The sequence below is a fragment of the Triturus cristatus genome, chromosome 9, assembly GCF_964204655.1.
Source record: "Triturus cristatus chromosome 9, aTriCri1.1, whole genome shotgun sequence".
NCBI lineage: Eukaryota > Metazoa > Chordata > Amphibia > Caudata > Salamandridae > Triturus > Triturus cristatus.
This window is the reverse complement of record NC_140592.1, coordinates 479,429,438-479,447,835: the sequence shown is the minus strand read 5'-3', so window position 1 is coordinate 479,447,835 and position 18,398 is coordinate 479,429,438. Positions and strand designations below refer to the sequence as shown.

General features: G+C 42.0%; 1 protein-coding gene across 16 annotated transcripts in view; it reads left to right on the top strand.

Annotated features, from left to right (window-relative positions):
• BRMS1 (BRMS1 transcriptional repressor and anoikis regulator) overlaps positions 1 to 15,580 on the top strand; it is a 292,161-nt gene extending 276,581 nt beyond the window's left edge. For all 16 annotated transcript variants that reach the window (XM_085625430.1, XM_085625422.1, XM_085625426.1 and 13 more), the window contains one exon: positions 13,905 to 15,580. In XM_085625430.1, coding sequence (XP_085481556.1) covers positions 13,905 to 14,022 — 118 coding nt within the window. In that variant the 3' untranslated portion in view covers positions 14,023 to 15,580. The remainder of the gene's footprint in view (positions 1 to 13,904) is intronic.
• The last annotated feature ends 2,818 nt before the right edge of the window (positions 15,581 to 18,398 follow it).

Here is an 18,398-nt window from a genome sequence, read left to right as displayed (position 1 = left end):
GGCCCATCCTAGACCTCAGACCCCTAAATCACTATATACACACTCAGACCATTTTCATATGGTCAGACTCCAGCAGGTACTTCCCCCTGCTCTCCAAAAACGACTTCCTTGCCACCTTAGACCTCAAGGACACCTATTTCCACATTCCTGTTCACAACGCTCTCAGGAAGTTTCTCAGATTTGTAGTGGACGGTCTTCACTATCAATTCAAAGTGCTCCCCTTCGTAGTCACCACAGCACGACGGGTGTTTACCAAGTGCCTAGCGGTAGTGGCAGCACACCTGCGAAGACAACACATCCATGTCTTCCCATACCTAGACGATTGGCTCATAAAAGCCAACTCATACAACCAGTGTGTACAACACACTCACGCCACTATCCAACTACTTCACGAACTGGGCTTCACATTAAATCACATGAAGTCCCATCTGCAACCATACCACGTAAAACAATACCTCGGTGCCACCATAGACACCTCAAAAGCGCTAGCCAATCCAAGGCCTGCCAGAATAGCAAGCATTCAGGCTCTCCGCGCCAAATTTCAACCGGAACACTCCCTTCCAGCTCGAGTGTTCATGCAACTTATAGGAATGATGGCCTCTTGCATATTCATAGTACCTCACGCAAGATTCCAGATGTGTCCTCTCCAAGAGTGCTTAGCGCGCCAATGAAACCAGGCCCAGGGTCAATTGACAGATCTGGTGTTGGTAGACGGTCGTGCCCATCGCTCTCTGCAGTGGTGGATCACCACAAACCTTTCCAAAGGGCGACCGTTCCTGGAACCGGTTCCTCAGATAGTACTGACAGCGGACGCATCGTTCTCCGGCTGGGGAGCTCACCTACTACATCACACCATGCAGGGCAGGTGGACGCCTCAACAAAAGTTACTCCACATCAACCATCTGGAGTTACTAGCCATATTCTTAGCCCTAAAGGCTTTTCAAATGCATGTGTCAGGCAAGGCCGTCTTAGTCCGCACCGACAACATGACAGCCATGTACTATATACAAAAACAAGGCGGCACACACTCTCCGCAGCTCTCAGCTAGCACATACCCCAGAAAATATTTCTCCTAGCCCAACATGTCCCATGAGTCCAAAACACTATGGCAGATCTGTTGAGCCGTCAAACACAACAGATCCAAGAGTGGGAACTCCATCCACAAGTTCTGCACCCGTACTTTCAAATGTGGGGGCATCCACAGATAGACCTCTTCGCCACCCACGAAAATGCCAAATGCCCAAGCTTCGCCGCCAAGTATCCATACCCATCGTCCAAAGGCAATGCGATATGGATGAACTGGTCAGGCAGATTTGCGTACGCCTTTCCGCCTCTCCCACTCATTCCATTAGTGGTGCGCAAACTACAACACTCCCTCACTCTCATCCTAGTAGCTCCAACTTGGGCCAGACAACCGTGGTACACCACACTGCTGGAACTATCTGTAGTACCGCACCAAAAGTTACCTCTCTCCACGCCTCTTAACGCAGAACCATGGAGAGATAAGGCGCCCGGACACAGCTCAGCTCAACCTTGCGATCTGGTGCCTGAAATCCTAGAATTCGGTTATCTAAATCTTCCCCCCTGACTGTATGAACGTCATTAGAGAAGCTAGGCGACCTACCACTAGAGCTTGCTACGCAGCCAAGTGGAAACGTTTTGTGGTCTATTGTCACAACAATAACTTCAATCCCCTAGATGTGTCCATTCAACACATCATAGGCTATTTACTACACCTACAAAAATGCAATCTAACCTACACGTCTATTAGACTGCACCTTGCAGCCATAGCAGCTTATCTACAAAACAGGCAACATCTATCAATCTTTAGAGTACCTTCCATAAAAGGCTTCATGGAAGGCCGCAAAAGAATAATTCCCCATAGAGTGCCACCCTCACCTGTGTGGAACCTAAACATCGTTCTTGCGAGACTAATGGGGCCTCCCTTTGAACCTGTACACAAATGTGAACTTCAATTCCTAACATGGAAAACTGCTTTTCTTGTAGCCATCACTTCCCTCAGAAGGGTCAGTGAGATACAAGCACTCACCATTCAAGAACCTTTTATGTAAATGCACCATAACAAGGTTGTTCTCCGTACTAATCCAAAATTCCTCCCTACAGTCATTTTTCCCTTTCACCTAAACCAATCTGCGGAACTACCCGTATTCTTCTCGCAACCACAGACTGTTGCAGAAAGAGCTCTCCACACATTAGATGTCAAACGAGCCTTAATCTACTACATCGAGAGAACACAACCTTTTCGTAAGACCAAACAACTGTTTGTTTCTTTCTCACCACCACATAAAGGCAACCCCCTCTCCAAATCTGGGATAGCTAGGTGGATTGTCAAATTCATTCAGATTTGCTACCACAAAGCAAAACGAACGCTATCTGTTCCCCCTAAAGCCCACTCTACACATAAGATAGGGGCTTCCATGGCATTCTTAGGGAACATCCCCTTAGATGATATCTGCAAAGCAGCTACATGGTCAACACTGCACACTTTCACTAAACACTATTGTGTAGATGTGCAAACTAAGCAACAAGCTAGTGTGGGCCAGGCTGTACTCAAAACATTGTTTCAAACCACTGCAACAGATACTGGTGGTCGCCGCTAAGGATGGGTACTGCTATATAATCTACGCACAGTGTGTAATCTGCAGCTCATATGCCTCGAACGGCAAATGCTACTTACCAGTATGCATCTGTTCTTGGCATGTAGAGCTGCAGATCTACACACGCCCACCCGCCTCCCCGGCTACCTTTATCTGTTCCAGTTTATCTTATTTAGATACAACACACATGGGCATCATCACTGTTTATTATTACACTCCATCATTTCCCTGCTGGCGAAAAACATTCTGAGGATGGAGCCGAAGCCCATGCGCAATACGATCCAAAGGAGGAGTCACGTACCCTGTGACTTCCAAAGACTTTCCAAGAGGAAAAACAACTGCAAACATCCGGGCCCAACACCAGATAGCGATCTATGCACAGTGTGTAGATCTGCAGCTCTACATGCCAAGAACAGATGCATACTGGTAAGTAGCATTTGCCTTCACCCTCATTCTAGTAGCCCCCACTTGGGCACGGCAACCATGGTTCACGACACTGCTCATTCTCTCTGTAGATGTCCACCAGAAGCTTCCCCTCAACCTGTATCTTCTCGTTCAGAACCATGGAGAAATCAGGCACCCAAATCATTCCCTCTGAATGTATGACTACTCTTAAAGAAGCGCATAGACCTTCAACTACCTTCAAAGACCTTCAAATGTTATGCAGCCAAGTGGAAAAGATTTTTTTCTACTGTCGCAGCAAACAAAATAATCTGGTTCATGCAACTGTAAAAAACATTGTTTGCCACCTTCTGCATTGTCAGACCTCTGGCCTTGCTTACAGTTCTAAATGTCTTCATCAAGTTCAAAAACGTTTTGAGTACCAAAGTATCCATAAAAGTGCAAAGATACACGTGATAAAATACATGCTAAAATGCATACACAATAAAAACAATTCATAAAAACAACTAAAATTCTGTCTCATCAAATAAGACAAGCAATACATTAAGCATTATAGCAAGTCTACTCCATTTTCAATAACCCATGAGCTCGTACCGCTGCTCTCGGAAATGCACCTTGATGAATTATTACTTCAACATCCATGAGTTGAAAGAGTACATTTAGGCCTTCTGTGAGATTACTAATATGACACTTTTTTTATAAGGGGAAGCAAAAAATGGCTTGAGTACATAGCATATTATCCACAGACAATGTTTAAATGCAGCATCATTTGACCAGACTTTCCATCACATGCGCATGGCAAAGAATCAAGAATGGAAAACGTAACCTATTTCGACATACCTGCCCTGTAGCGCAACAGTAAGCTCCGTTCCCATGCCCCGTTGTTCTGGTCCTATATTGTGCAATCTGGCCTAGGGGTACAGAGTTCATACTAGAGGCCACGCTCCTCTTCCGCCCCTCTGTGAGCATTCTTTCAGTGTCGCCTAAATCATAAAGGGCCTGGTGTAGGGCCTGGCGCAACTGTTTTATATTAACGTTAAGGTGTGTCTCCGTAAAAACCTGCTGAAAGTTGACCGAACACAAGCTAGATTCCAAACTGGCGAGCCAGGGGGATCTCGGAACCTTTGTTACAGCTGAGGCAGTCCTTATTAATATCTCTGAGGCTCGCCTTCTTATTTTTCCAAACAGCCAGCCATACTAAGGGTGGTTGGGCTCTAATGTAGTCTTTTATGTACCGGATGTACAACTCTCTATAACCGATTAAATGAGAGGATGAGATACGTAACATTAAACCTTTCTGCAAAATCTATTCTATTCTCTTCGTTCTGGGCGATATTATATTTGTGGCTAACCCAAACTTTGGCCACATACATTGCAGTGGGTATGCATTGTGCTTTATAAATTTGCAGTAGGGATTGTAGGGCGCCCCCTCCTCTGGGCTGAAGTAATCTAAATAGAGGACAGATCGCCATTGCGAGTTTTGTTCTACAATGTGTAAAATGTGGTACCCAAGATCCCGTAGCCGCAAATGTTTGGCTCAAGTATAAAAAAAAAAGTGCTAGTTCAATTTAAGGTCCTATTCTCTATTAGAAAAGTAGACAAATTAAATTTCTTAGGGCAGCAGGCCATGATGTAAGATTTCGTAAAATTGGTCTGCAGGTCAAGTGTGTCTATAAAATCTACAAATCCATGAATTAAAAGGCACAGGACCATCAGGACAGTATGATCCACGTACAGGAGTGAGGGTAGTATGGAGCCTTTAATATGTGGGACATCTAATGTAATGTTCATTAAAAAAGGATGGAGGTTCTTAATATACAAGTTAAATAGAAGTGGTGCCAAGACACATCCTTGTCTAACTCCATGAAAAACACCTATTTCAGAATTAACCTTGTAATTTGTGGTTATTCTGACCATAGCCCTCATGCCCTTGTGCAAATAAGTGAAAAAGTGCACTATTGCTGCAAAAGAAGATTTGACTACTGCTTTGAGTGATTAACATAATCAAACGCTGAGGTCAGAGCCGTAAAAATCAAGTAAAGGGGATTTTGTTTCGCTCTGGTGCATTTCCCAATGATAAGAGACAGTTAAGTATTGCTCAATCGTTCCAACTTGGCTCCTAAAACCATATTGGCATGGATTCAGGATAGACTTCTCCACAACCCGCTCTCTTATTCTATTATAGAGAACCCTCCCAAGTATCTTTACCATGGTGTCAATCAGAGATGGATCTGTAATAGCTAGGCTGTGAACCATCCCCCTTTTTAAATATTGGCACTATATAGTAGTAGTCCAAGAGCTGGGTAGTGGGAAATGAGACAGCCGTTAAAAATCTTCACCAGTAAAGGTGCCCAGAACTCATGGCTCTGCTTGATAAGATCAATTGGGACGCCATCCAAGCTAGGGGCCATACCTCCTATTCTATGGCCGATAGCGTCTTCCACCTCTCTTAAGGCTACTTTGAATTCCATAGCAGGAGTGCTCGTGGTTTGAGTCTCCTCATCATTTTGGTAAAATGGTCTTCCCAATCATCGGTGGCGATGCGGCAAGATATCCGGGTGGCTGCATGACTCTGGTGCTTCATGTCAGACACTACCCTCCAAAATGATTTGCCATTCCTTGTTGCTGCTGACCACACTAGGCAATCCTATTGATGTTGCAGCACTACCCTCTTCCTTCTAAGGGTTACCTCTTTATAAACTCTACATCAGGTTGCCACTTCCAAGGGGTCCCTCGGGGTAACTGCGAGTGCCTTACGCAATTAGCGATTTGTGATTAAACCACCTAGGCTTGGTAAAGGGAATACCTGGTGGGTACAATAACTTATTCCTAATATTCAAACAAAGCAGGGTGGAAGCCCAACCACTTCATGTTCTGTGTCATTGTCTGTTAAACAAATCTCAACCAAATTTGGGTTCTCAGTAATCACAGTAATGAAAAGTTGGGCGGGCTCAACAGCTCTCCACCTGAGTCGTAAGCCATCAGTAGTTACTTGCAAATTGCTAACGGGGCAAGGGAATTACCACTTTGATGGCATTATGATGCACATAAGTAGAATAAAGTATGTTCCCTTGTAATGCTAAGTCGGTCAAATTGGATGAGAGAAAAACGTTAGCTATTATGGAAGAACAGTCTCTGCCCCATCTACATTTAGCAGCAGTTGCTGTCTATCTACAAAGCAGGCAGCATTTACCCTTGTTCATGGAAGGTCTTAAAAGAATAATTCCACCTAGAGTTCCATATTCACCAGCATGGAATCTCAATATAGTACTTACCAGACTTAGGGGTCACCATTTGAACCATTGTACAAATGTCCCCTACAATTCTTATCTTTCAAGGTTGTTTTTTGGGTGGCCATTACTTCACTTAGGCATGTCAGTGAGCTCCATGTATTAATCTTAGAAGAACCTTTCTTCCATCTACACAAAAGATAGACCTTAGAACCAACCCAAATTTCCTCCAATAAGCGGTTCATCTTTACACCTCAATCAGTCATTTGAATTACCAGTCTTCTTCCCGCAACTGGATTCAGTTGCAGAAAGAACTCTTAATATCATAATGTCAAAAGAACTCTAATGTATAATATTGACTAAAACAAAAACTTTGTTGCCCCCCCCTCCCACCCCCACCTTCCCCAACAGGCACATATCTAAAACAGGCATTTCTAGATGGATAATAAAATGCATTCAGACATGTTATGCCAAAGCTAAAAGAACGTTGCCTACACCCCCTAGGCAACACTCTAGCCATAAAATAGAAGTTGCCATGGCTTTCCTGGGCAATATCCCAATAAGGCAGGTACATGGTCTACAAGGCTGGTACATGGTCTACACCGCATACTTTCACTAAGCATTATTTTGTGGGTTTTAGCAGGCCGACGAGCCAATGTAGGACAGGCAGTGCTACGTCTGCAACACCCACAGGATAGCCACCGCTTTTGGAGAGGAACTGCTTTACAGTCCAAACTGAACATGTGTATCTATAACCACACATGCAATCGAACTGATTATGTTACTTACCCTGTAAGCATCTGTTAGTGGCACGTAGTGCTGTAGATTCACGTGTACCCACCCTCCTCTCCCAACACCTGTGGTGGTTGCGGTACCTTTACACTATTTTGTTCGCGTGGACATATCTTTACTGATACGTTCTTCACTCCATTCTCACCCGACTGAGGAAAAACAATCTAACAATGGAGTTGATATCCATGCGCACTGTGACCAAGAGGAGGAGTCACTTTGTCTTTTGACTCGAAAGACTTCTTCAAAGAAAAACAGCTTGCACACATCCTGACCTAACACTAGACGGCAGTAGTATGCAGAGCCTGTGAATCTACAGCACTACATGACGCAAGCAAATGCTTACAGGTTAAGTAACATAATCCCTTCTGTGTCTTCGGTGCTTGTAGTGTGCAAGTAGTCATCCTTTAAGTCTAATCTCACCAGGACGTGTTCCTTCTGCAGCACTGGCATGAATTCTTGCAATGGGGTCGTTTTGAATGCTGTTCTGATGTTTGAGTGGATGTAGATTCAGTATTGGTATTAGTGCATCACATATTTGGGTTTTGTGGGGCATTTGGAAGCCTAGCAAGTACATTCCCTCATCTTGTTCTGGGTGTAGAATCTCCTTAGTTGCCTTTGTTTGTAGAAGTCCTTTAATTTCTTCAAGCAGCATTGCAGGTTTAATGTTAGTCTTAATGTTGTTGGTTTTACAAAGAATTGTGTATGACTATCAGAGTTTAGTTTGGCTCATTGCTCATAAAAAACCTCAGACATTCCCTGTTTGGTATCCCAGTGGGTACATGTAAAGAATGCCACTTGACGGTAGGACCAAAGCTCTTTTTCTATGTCCTTTTCCTCTGCTTGCAACAGGAAATGGATTATGTGAATGTGCCTGTTTTCCTTGCTGCCATGAGACAAATTATGATTGTATTTTAAATGTTGATCGCCTTATCACTGTTCATAGTATGTTGTTTTTCTGATTGATCTGCTATGAGCATAGGTCCTCGCCTGTAGAAACCTTGACTTTGCAAAGCTCCCCTTGTCTTTACTTTGTTAGTCTTTTTTCCATATCACCAACTGGATTGCCTAATAAACGTTCACCATTCAATGAGGGATTTATGACATGCTTCTGAACTTTAAAGCTAAAGCCCTTGTACAAAGCCAGATATATCTTTTGATGACTGATCCAGAACATCATTGATGATTGACCATATCTGAAGATTTTAAAAATTAATTTAAGCATGTGTTGGAAATAAATATGAAATATTGCTGGTGAACAGTCACCAGTGTACTGAGTGCACTGCGATGGAAAGAAACAGTTGGAGTAGTTTTGAACAACTAAACTGAGTTACCGTGAAGTCTAAATGTGTTTAAACTGTAATGAAAAGACCAACAGTCTAATAAACAATCAATTAAACAAACAACACTTGATTTGTTGCTAACTCATTGTATTAGAAACGAAAAACACAGTTACTGTTCAATCTGCAAACAGTCAAATGATTGAAAAATAATAATAATACAGTCAATAATGAACTGCCTTAGAGCAGTGAATTTTATCGTCAATTCTAGAGAGAATCAAGAACAAGCCCAATGCATTTCGGGATGATACTCATCCCTTCTTCAGGGGCAGCTGAAAAAAATGAAAACAGAAACAACATTGAAAACCGTAGCTATGTACATACATGAAATTTTTTGTAATCAAACGTATACATTATGCAGCGTATCAAGGCACAAAGAATTCGCAACTGGCCTGATTCAAAACTTTGGCAATTCAATAGAAGAGATAGAATGTTGCAGAAGTGCAGGAAGGAGTAAATTACTCTTAATTGTGATTAAAGAGTATATGCGAAGTACCCAGGAGTAACCGTTGTTAAAAACGTATGGAATGGAAAACACCCGTGAAAGTGAGACTGGGAAAAATAAGAAAGAAGCTTGGGTTCTTACTGGTGTGCGAAGTGACGATTCAATGCGAAACTAACCAGAAGCGCCGAAGGCTGCAGGACACTGAGATAAACAATGGAAAATAGTCTCAAAACTAACTCATAGTGAAGTGGATGAATAAAGTATGGACAAGACTGCACACGACTTACTCTCATGCGATGCTAGTGAAATGCTGTATCGCTATTGTATAGCTGAGTCAATGGCTGTTCTGCTGTGTGTGAAAGCTCGAGCTGACTGTGGGGGAAAAAAAAAAAGAAAGAAAAACCGGAATGTAACGAGGAGACGAAAACGACTCATGCTCAAAGTTGGAGCCGAAAGGGAGACGGGAGGGTAGGAACGGGGACTTACCCGTGAGCTGTGTGAAAGATGTTGAGTCCTCAGATGCTGTATTCGGGCGGGAATAAATCTACCAACGGGCTGCTGAATGCGTGAACCTCCAGGAGGAACGGTAGTCAGGAAACTGACTGGCCGAATGTTTAAATTAGACGAACTGCGTGAACACGTCCTGACGGACGTGATAAAGATCAAAAGGGGACTGGACAGTGAGACTGCCGGGAATGCAACTGTTAATGGTGAAGTGTAGAATAAAGTTAACATAGAGAAAGTAAAAAACGAGGATGAAGGGATGATAGATTGGTAGATTTATTCCCGCCCGAATACAGCATCTGAGGACTCAACATCTTTCACACAGCTCACGGGTAAGTCCCCGTTCCTACCCTCCCGTCTCCCTTTCGGCTCCAACTTTGAGCATGAGTCGTTTTCGTCTCCTCGTTACATTCCGGTTTTTCTTTCTTTTTTTCCCCACAGTCAGCTCGAGCTTTCACACACAGCAGAACAGCCATTGACTCAGCTATACAATAGCGATACAGCATTTCACCAGCATCGCATGAGAGTAAGTCGTGTGCAGTCTTGTCCATACTTTATTCATCCACTTCACTATGAGTTAGTTTTGAGACTATTTTCCATTGTTTATCTCAGTGTCCTGCAGCCTTCGGCGCTTCTGGTTAGTTTCGCATTGAATCGTCACTTCGCACACCAGTAAGAACCCAAGCTTCTTTCTTATTTTTCCCAGTCTCACTTTCACGGGTGTTTTCCATTCCATACGTTTTTAACAACGGTTACTCCTGGGTACTTCGCATATACTCTTTAATCACAATTAAGAGTAATTTACTCCTTCCTGCACTTCTGCAACATTCTATCTCTTCTATTGAATTGCCAAAGTTTTGAATCAGGCCAGTTGCGAATTCTTTGTGCCTTGATACGCTGCATAATGTATACGTTTGATTACAAAAAATTTCATGTATGTACATAGCTACGGTTTTCAATGTTGTTTCTGTTTTCATTTTTTTTCAGCTGCCCCTGAAGAAGGGATGAGTATCATCCCGAAATGCATTGGGCTTGTTCTTGATTCTCTCTAGAATTGACGATAAAATTCACTGCTCTAAGGCAGTTCATTATTGACTGTATTATTATTATTTTTCAATCATTTGACTGTTTGCAGATTGAACAGTAACTGTGTTTTTCGTTTCTAATACAATGAGTTAGCAACAAATCAAGTGTTGTTTGTTTAATTGATTGTTTATTAGACTGTTGGTCTTTTCATTACAGTTTAAACACATTTAGACTTCACGGTAACTCAGTTTAGTTGTTCAAAACTACTCCAACTGTTTCTTTCCATCGCAGTGCACTCAGTACACTGGTGACTGTTCACCAGCAATATTTCAGTTTATAATAGCGAGGTGGGCTTCCTCGTTTCTGAGTAGCACGCCACAATTTCTTCATTTGTATGAAACATGATTCGTTTGTCCATTTCTTGTGTGCGCTAACTTCGAATTATTGGAAATAAATATCCCATCTTGGACCAAAGCAACTCCCATTTTCCTGTATTCCTAATGAAGGCATTATATTAACACTTCCTCTTCTTCCCATTGTTGAAGGCCATAGTTGCTTAGGAGAGCGGTAGAACTTGCATTGTATTCTATCTCTAAATTTTCTGACCAGCTGCCTCCTACCACTTACTTTCCTTATCATGTAGTCTTCTTGAAGGAATTGTTGGGTTTTGTCTCTTTTCTCATGTGGCCAAAATAAATTAGTTTGCCTCAGCATGAGAAAAAATATATATAATCTATTTACAGTAACTTTTTCTTAAGCTCCATGCTACTTGTGACTTCTTAGAAGTCAAGGGCCTTGTTCCCCTTTTGAATTACACTTGGCACCATTGGTTTAAACACTTTTTTGTAATGGCATGTCTATCTAAAACAAAGCTGGACTGTTCTGCTCCTCTTCCAGTTGGCACACATAGATTTCTATCCCCCTCCAGTTAGTGAAATATACAGACCAATCATCGGGGGTGATGTGTGGTCAGGTATTCCTTCCTTGAGGTCATGATCGTGTGATTTATTATCTTCCCATATTTTACCATTGTCTACTTTTACAGCCTCCATTTTCAGAGGGTTATGAGTATACTTATAACCAGACTTTGTTGTCTCAATGGATATCTGATGACATCTCAATAATAGGGAAATGTTTCAGAGTTTCCTCACTGTGTCGCTTTTATCCATTATTTTGGAATGAATGTGAGAAGCTAGCTACTTCATTTCTGTCTACGCTTAGGTTCCACAAAGCTTCTCCAAAGCTTTATTTTGGTCCCTCAGAGTCTTAGTTTTTTCGACATTGAAAAGTTGGGGATGTTTTTGATTCTAAAAGTTTTAGCCTTTTCAATTTAGATCAATTTCAAAGCTGTCAGGGTTCTCTGATCTTTGTCTAGGTATAATTTCGGTGTGTTTGGTTTCTTTCTGTTGTCTTCGACTTTACCTTCATCCACCCTGTAACCTCTGAATCTATAAAGATTGATTATGTCATTTCCCTTCTGAAATTTCATTAACTGAGGTCTTTGTACAAGGTGATTTGGGCTTAGAAATCCGAAGGTCTAATAGCAACACTTTCTGCACCAAAAGCCATTGGGCTTGCAACTGCCGTCTCCTCGTGTTCACAGTAAGAGAATAGTTTCACTTCAGCTGCCTCTGTGTCTTTAACATCAGAGCCGTCATAATTCATAGTATACCCCTAAGGCAAGAATTACAGCTGATCCTTCCCGGCGCAAATCAGCAACAGCCAATTACAGGAGGCTCCTGTGCCATGATGATGTGACTTTTGATGCTGGCTTTCCAAGAGACATAATTAAAACTGTAACAACTGAACTGACCTATAACCATTGTGTCCCTTATTATTAGACATAATGAGCATCCACTGTGTCACAGCAAAGGGTCTAGCATGATGATTAGGTACAATTTCCTCTTTGTAACAAGATTCATAAGTTATCTTTGAGTAGCAGGCCCAGGCCTCTTTTTTTTTTAATTTATTTTTTATTTGGCATTGCCCTTATGTTGACCTCCAGACTTTCTAAACCACTCTTGATCTAGTCCCTGCAGGTTCTTCACCCTAGCTCCAGAAACTTTGATCCACTCCTGCCTATCATGTATCTGTACTACACAAACGTGCAGGTGTCCAAACCAAACCCTGGCCTTAACAGAATACCATTGTACTTAACCCTGAAATTGTCATGCAGGAGTGCATCTAACCTTTTCTGGAAAAAACACATTTATCAGCACTTACTGTCTTGGACACCTTCACTTTCGAGCAAAATATTAACCACCCAACTTGGGCTGCTGCTTTCTACCTTTGTGTATGAGACGGTATTGGTTCAACCCAACATAGATTACAACTACTTCCCTACCTTAAAAAGCTCAATCAGTATCACTTGCTCAGTCCGCCACCTGCAGCCCCATACCTAACATTCACTGGTCAGTCAGCTTGCTGTCGTACAAGAGCTGGCATAAGCCGGTTTTCATTATTTATTTTTAAGTCTAAGTCCGTACGGGTGCACCCAAATGACAATCTGTAATGTTTTTTTGCACAGTATTCCTGTCTGAATTGCAGATTAGCAAAAGGCGGAGGACGGTTCTTGAACTCATCTTGAATTCATGAATGTGAAGAAGCCTTATTTGACTAATTTCCTAGCTGAGCATTGTAGACTTTCTCAACTAGATTCTAGTGGTTAATAGGTTTAAAGTAATCAACAACTAGCCTGCATTTGTCCAGGCCATGTACTTCTCAGTCAACACAGTTATTTGAGAGATTAGCTTTTAAGTTGGCTCTTACGAGTACTTAAGAGCAGAGGGAGGTCTTTGTTTACCCTATTCTTACAGGCCATTTAAAGAAGAGTGGCATTAGGACCTGTAAACCAATAAGGGGGAAGAAAGGTTGGAAAAATCTCTATTTCGGATCACTAATCTAATTAAAGCCGCCTGATAAATTAACCATAAGTGACCTGTATTGTGCTCTCTACAGGTGTAAAATCGTACTTCTCATTTCTATTCATGGTTGGTGTTGGAAGACCAAGGATGATATCATATTAAGTACAGACTGTCAAGTGAGCTAGCCATGAGTAGATCTCCCACCGCGCCTCAGGTTCTGACTGACCTTGGATGAACTAAGTTTGAACATTGACATTAATGGAGCTGAACTGGAACACTGTTAAATCACTGGTTCTGCCAGAATTCCTTTGAGTTCCTTAACTGAGCTAGTCAGTTAGATTTCTGAAAAGCCCTCCAGATAGACCTCAGATCGAAGAGTGAGCATCTTTTTATTTTATATGTAAAACAACCACATTTCATACCACATATTGCTTTGTGATGAAAGGTTATACCCCTAATTTAAACTATTTAATCATAGTAAAAGCTGTGCATATTTTATAATGAACAATTTATCAAGTAAATAAATGTATTTTTCCCCATCATAAAATAGGCTAGAAAGACTTTTTGAAAAATAGCTAATATTCGTTTTAGGTAGCACTGCTGTTTTGTTGAATTCCTTATTTTTATCTATTTTTGTCTTTAGTAAAATTGTTTTCTAACCTCTGTCTATTGTGTTCTCTCATCAGTGCCATCATTACTGCCGTCAGCACTGGAGAGGTATGGCTGCGACGCAGGGACGGCAGCAAGACAAAAATTTATGTTTCCCAGCTGCAGAAAGGTAAATACTCTGTACGACGAGCTTAGCTACTAAATAGCTGAAGACGCAAGTGGGACTGCCACCTTCGACTTCGATTATTGTGCAGAATGGATGGTTACTTGGCTCGGCTGTGATATTAAATGATGCGTTGAACACACTGGGATGTGTGTTGCTGCCAACCCTGGACTTCAAGGACCAGACTAAGCTGATCATTTGATGGACAAAGAGGACCTTGTTATTGGATGAAACCAAAGGAATATATATGTGTTGAATATAGCAATGTTTTGCTGTTTAGTTTGATTATATATTTTTTCCACTGCACTTAAACTTTGGCCTAAACCTTTGTGATGGTTTTGTTGCCCTACCTTATATGGCTCATTCACTTATTTGGTTATCTAAGCTGGAGAATTCGGGTCCAGCAGCCAAAATCAAGGATTGATGGTGGTGTTGGCAATTGTGATTACAGTCTCTTCTGCAGTGTTTCGCCCGTTTGTGCCTGGCGCCGATCTTTCAACGCAGTTATTTTTAGGAGGCACTGCTGAGACTGATGGTTCAGGCGAGAGTTGCTTCTTGAACGGATCAATGTTACCTGTTTTATGGGACCTGACTTTTCAGCACGTTCTTATTGCCTTTAATGCTTATCAAGCTGTGGATGTGTACTAAGGAATGACGCAGGAGTGGTCATCTTTGCTTTGTTTCCTAAGGTTGCATCGCTGCCCTTATTGTCATGGCTTTATGTTTAATGGGAGACCTCCCCAACTTACAAAGTTCTGTGAACCAGGAAGGGGGAATTTAAGTTCTAGACGTCTCTGTGCAAAAGGCATGTGAATAACTGCTATTTCTAGGTCCAATTCCCTCTCGATTGAATAAGAGTGATGATTAATGTCCATGGTTTTATTCTAAGGATGCCCTCCCGTTGTTTCAATTCTTCTGGTAGGACAATGAAGGCTCTAATTTTTGACAATTCGTTTTCTACCTTGTAGATGGCCTCTCGTGGCTGTCACTGGTCTGATTCATCTAACAAAGTCCTTTGCAACTCTTCTGCAAGGCTTCCCTTTGAACATGGATCCACACAGCACTAAAAGAAACACTTGCACATGTAGCAATAATAAGCATCCTATGTTAGTCTCGGCAGCAAGGTGATTGAGCGAATGGGCACAATGGCTACATTTCACTCATGGCCAAATAGGAAAGTGAGTGGCAAACACGCTAAGGATTTGAATGGATTCAGAGCAGGTTGAGTGGAACTGTAAACACTGCTACTCCCGGCACTGAAGTTAATCTCCATTTATCTTCAACAGCTAAAATCCCTTCATGGTTCTGACTGTGCCTAGTTTGTGTTTCTTTTCAAGCCCTAATGTCAGAGGCTAGGATTTGATCAACTCAAACCGTTGTCTCAGCATTTTGGCTCAGAATGGTTGCTATTGTCAGGTGGCCAACAGGCAGCAAGAGACCTTGTTAAGTGAGTTAGTCAGGCACCAGATACTGCCTTTCTCTGTATTGCTTGAGTTGTTTCAGGATTTGCACTAGGGCTAGAATAAATAAACATTTTATATTGTTGTTTTTTAAACATAAACAATTCTAATAAAATTTCTAATATCAGAATGACGTGATCTTCTTAACTGAACTCCAAAAATTGTAACTTGATTTAATATCTGAACAATCTCCTTGCAGAAATGTTTGGGCAATCTAATTCACTGCATAGTCGCACAGCTTTTTTTAATGTAATTCCTGCATTAGATCCTTATTTCTTTTCAGATTGCACCCTGGTTCATTTTTACTCCTGTTCCATCCTCCCTGCCCCCCTGCACGATTTATCCTTTAATTTCACCCGTCACAGAATTTCTTCAACTTCGGTTTCATTCTTCGTATGCTGTAATTTCTTTACCCTATGCTGCAATTTCACGTTATTCACTCCCTTTTCCCAAATGCTGTTATTTCAGTTTCACTTCTCTAACTGTAAACTATACTTACCTGGTGAAGCAATTGCAATCCCTCAGAAGCAAACAGGATCCTCGCTTCGCAACAATCTGAAAAAGGAAACCAGGAAAAAATTAGAGAACAAACATAAAACCAAGTGCAATGAAAAAGGTGAGGAGAAATGATGTGCAAGGGAAGCAAAGAACAGGGGTTTCACACATACCTGCTCTCTTAAAACACGAGATCGGGATCTCAGGGTGCATTTCTCAGGAGCACAAACAGGAAAAAGAGGAAATATTACCCCGAAGTAAGGCATACGCGACAGATGAAGCCAACTGCAACAAGGAGATGGCCACATTCAGCATGCTGAATAGATGCTAGATGCCTCCAAACTGACAACGCCCACCCGAGAGGAGAAGGTGAGTCAGGAATGCCCATCTCCTGGAGTCCCGAGCCCACCACGCTCTACCGGAGGGTTGGGGCTTCCTAGGTGGGTTTCTGGCTGTTAAGGCCCCTGCTACTCCCCTCTTCTTGCTATTTTTAGGTCTAGCCTGGGCAGCGGATGCGCTGCTTTGCGAGGCATGCTGTATTCAGGTATGGACTTGAAGCTCTGCCCCTTTTCCACCCATGTTTTAAATTGGCTCCTGTCTCTGTTCTTTGTAAACTGTGGCTTTTCATTGGTCAATAGGCTTAGTAATCCCTCCTTAGTACTGCCTTGTCTCATCTTGTAACCTCCCATAAGGACTGGCCCTCATACGTGTGTAGTTACTCGGCAGGCTTTATTTTCAGCCTCTTAGCATTATTTAGTTAAATGATTTACAGCAGGCAGGACTCTCGCTTTCGCAGAGCTTTCTTTTTTGTTTTTCATTGCACCGCAAACCTCAGCTGATCTAATGGTGGCTGTGCCTTTGGTTTGTTGTTTTCAGCGCAGAATACGGCTGCATGTTTTTTTTCCTTCCCATTAACTTTTTTGTCCTTATAGCGCCCCATTCTGTGCTTTCATTTTAATGATGGCCACGCCCCTTTATTTAGACTAGGCTTGTCTAAAGAAAGGTGCGCGGCCGCTATTAAAGTGAAAGCGGGGAATGGGGTGCTTTTACAAAAAAAAATCATTCGTCAACTTGACCAACACAGTTTTTTTGTGTAAAATCACCCAATACTGCGCTTTCACTTTAATGGCGGCCGCGCACCTTTCTTTAAATGAGCCACGTCTAAAAAACAAGAATTTGCAATGCAATAGGTCTCGCATTTGTGCACGTTTAAGCTATTGGCATTGTAAATGACGACGCCTTTTATTTGTTTTCAAAACCAATGCATAAATATAAGGCATTGTCATTTACAATTCCAATGTGTGAGAAAGTGGCTCTGTATATACTGTTCCCAAATAGGTACAGGGTGTACAGAGTCCACAGTCCCCAGAGGTTTGGCAAGGGCTAAAGCTAGATATAACCTTACTCTCTAAAGTGGTAGCTTGGTCCAGCTGTAAGGCAGTATCAGAGGACAGTGTAAAGCATTTGTTGTACACACTCAGTCAGCAAATGGTCTCACACACTCAATAACTGAACTCTAGGCCAATGGTTTATATATAAAAAATATATGCTTGTTTTATTTTAGAACCAACAATTGGAATTAAAATATAGTTTCTCAGAACCAGATGTTTTATATAAATACTTTTGCATATGCAATTGACTTTTGTAAACAGTTACAAGTGGTTGCAATAGGCAACACTATTTTAAACACAATAATGCATTGAGTTCAATGGAAGTTTCATGTTATTTGCCACAGATTACTTTTAGGATTACTTTTGGAATTCCAGGACTGGATCCTAGATTCAGTCCTGGGTCAGTACTTGGAATCAAGTGATAAAAGTCGACTTAATTACTGTGGTGATTTTTAGACAATATTTTGCTACTTTAAAAGTTGACAGAAAATATTTCATAGAAAACAGTCAATGATTCCCTATTGCAGAAAATTCAAGTTACAGGTACAGTATGTTCTCGTTACTTTTGTAATCCAATACTGGGTGCCTAGACTCAGTACTGGGCTCTTTAACCAAAACAGGTAAGTAATTACGTTTTCAGATATTATACGATTTTTAATGAATATTTAAAGATTGCAGAAACTACCCAAACATCATCGAGCCACTCCATTGCTTAAAGCACTGCATTGGCTTCCGGTGAGAGAGCGTGCTCTCTTTAAACTGGGCTGCCTCACCTTCCAGGCTAGGTCGGGAACCGCCCCCGAGTTCATATGCTCTGCTATAAAATCTTACCTTCCAAGCTGTGAACTTCGTTCCACCCATATGGCCTTGTTGGCCATTCCCCGCTTCAAGAAACAGAAGTCTGGCGGAGCAAAGTTCGCTGTTCTCGCCCCGCTCTTCTGGAACTCCCTTCCTGCTGCCCTTCGCACTTCTCCCTCCTATGCACAGTTTCGGAAGGACCTTAAAACCTTCTTATTCCTGCGCGCCTACAATGTCTAGTCTCCCCCTGCTGACGGCCATCGC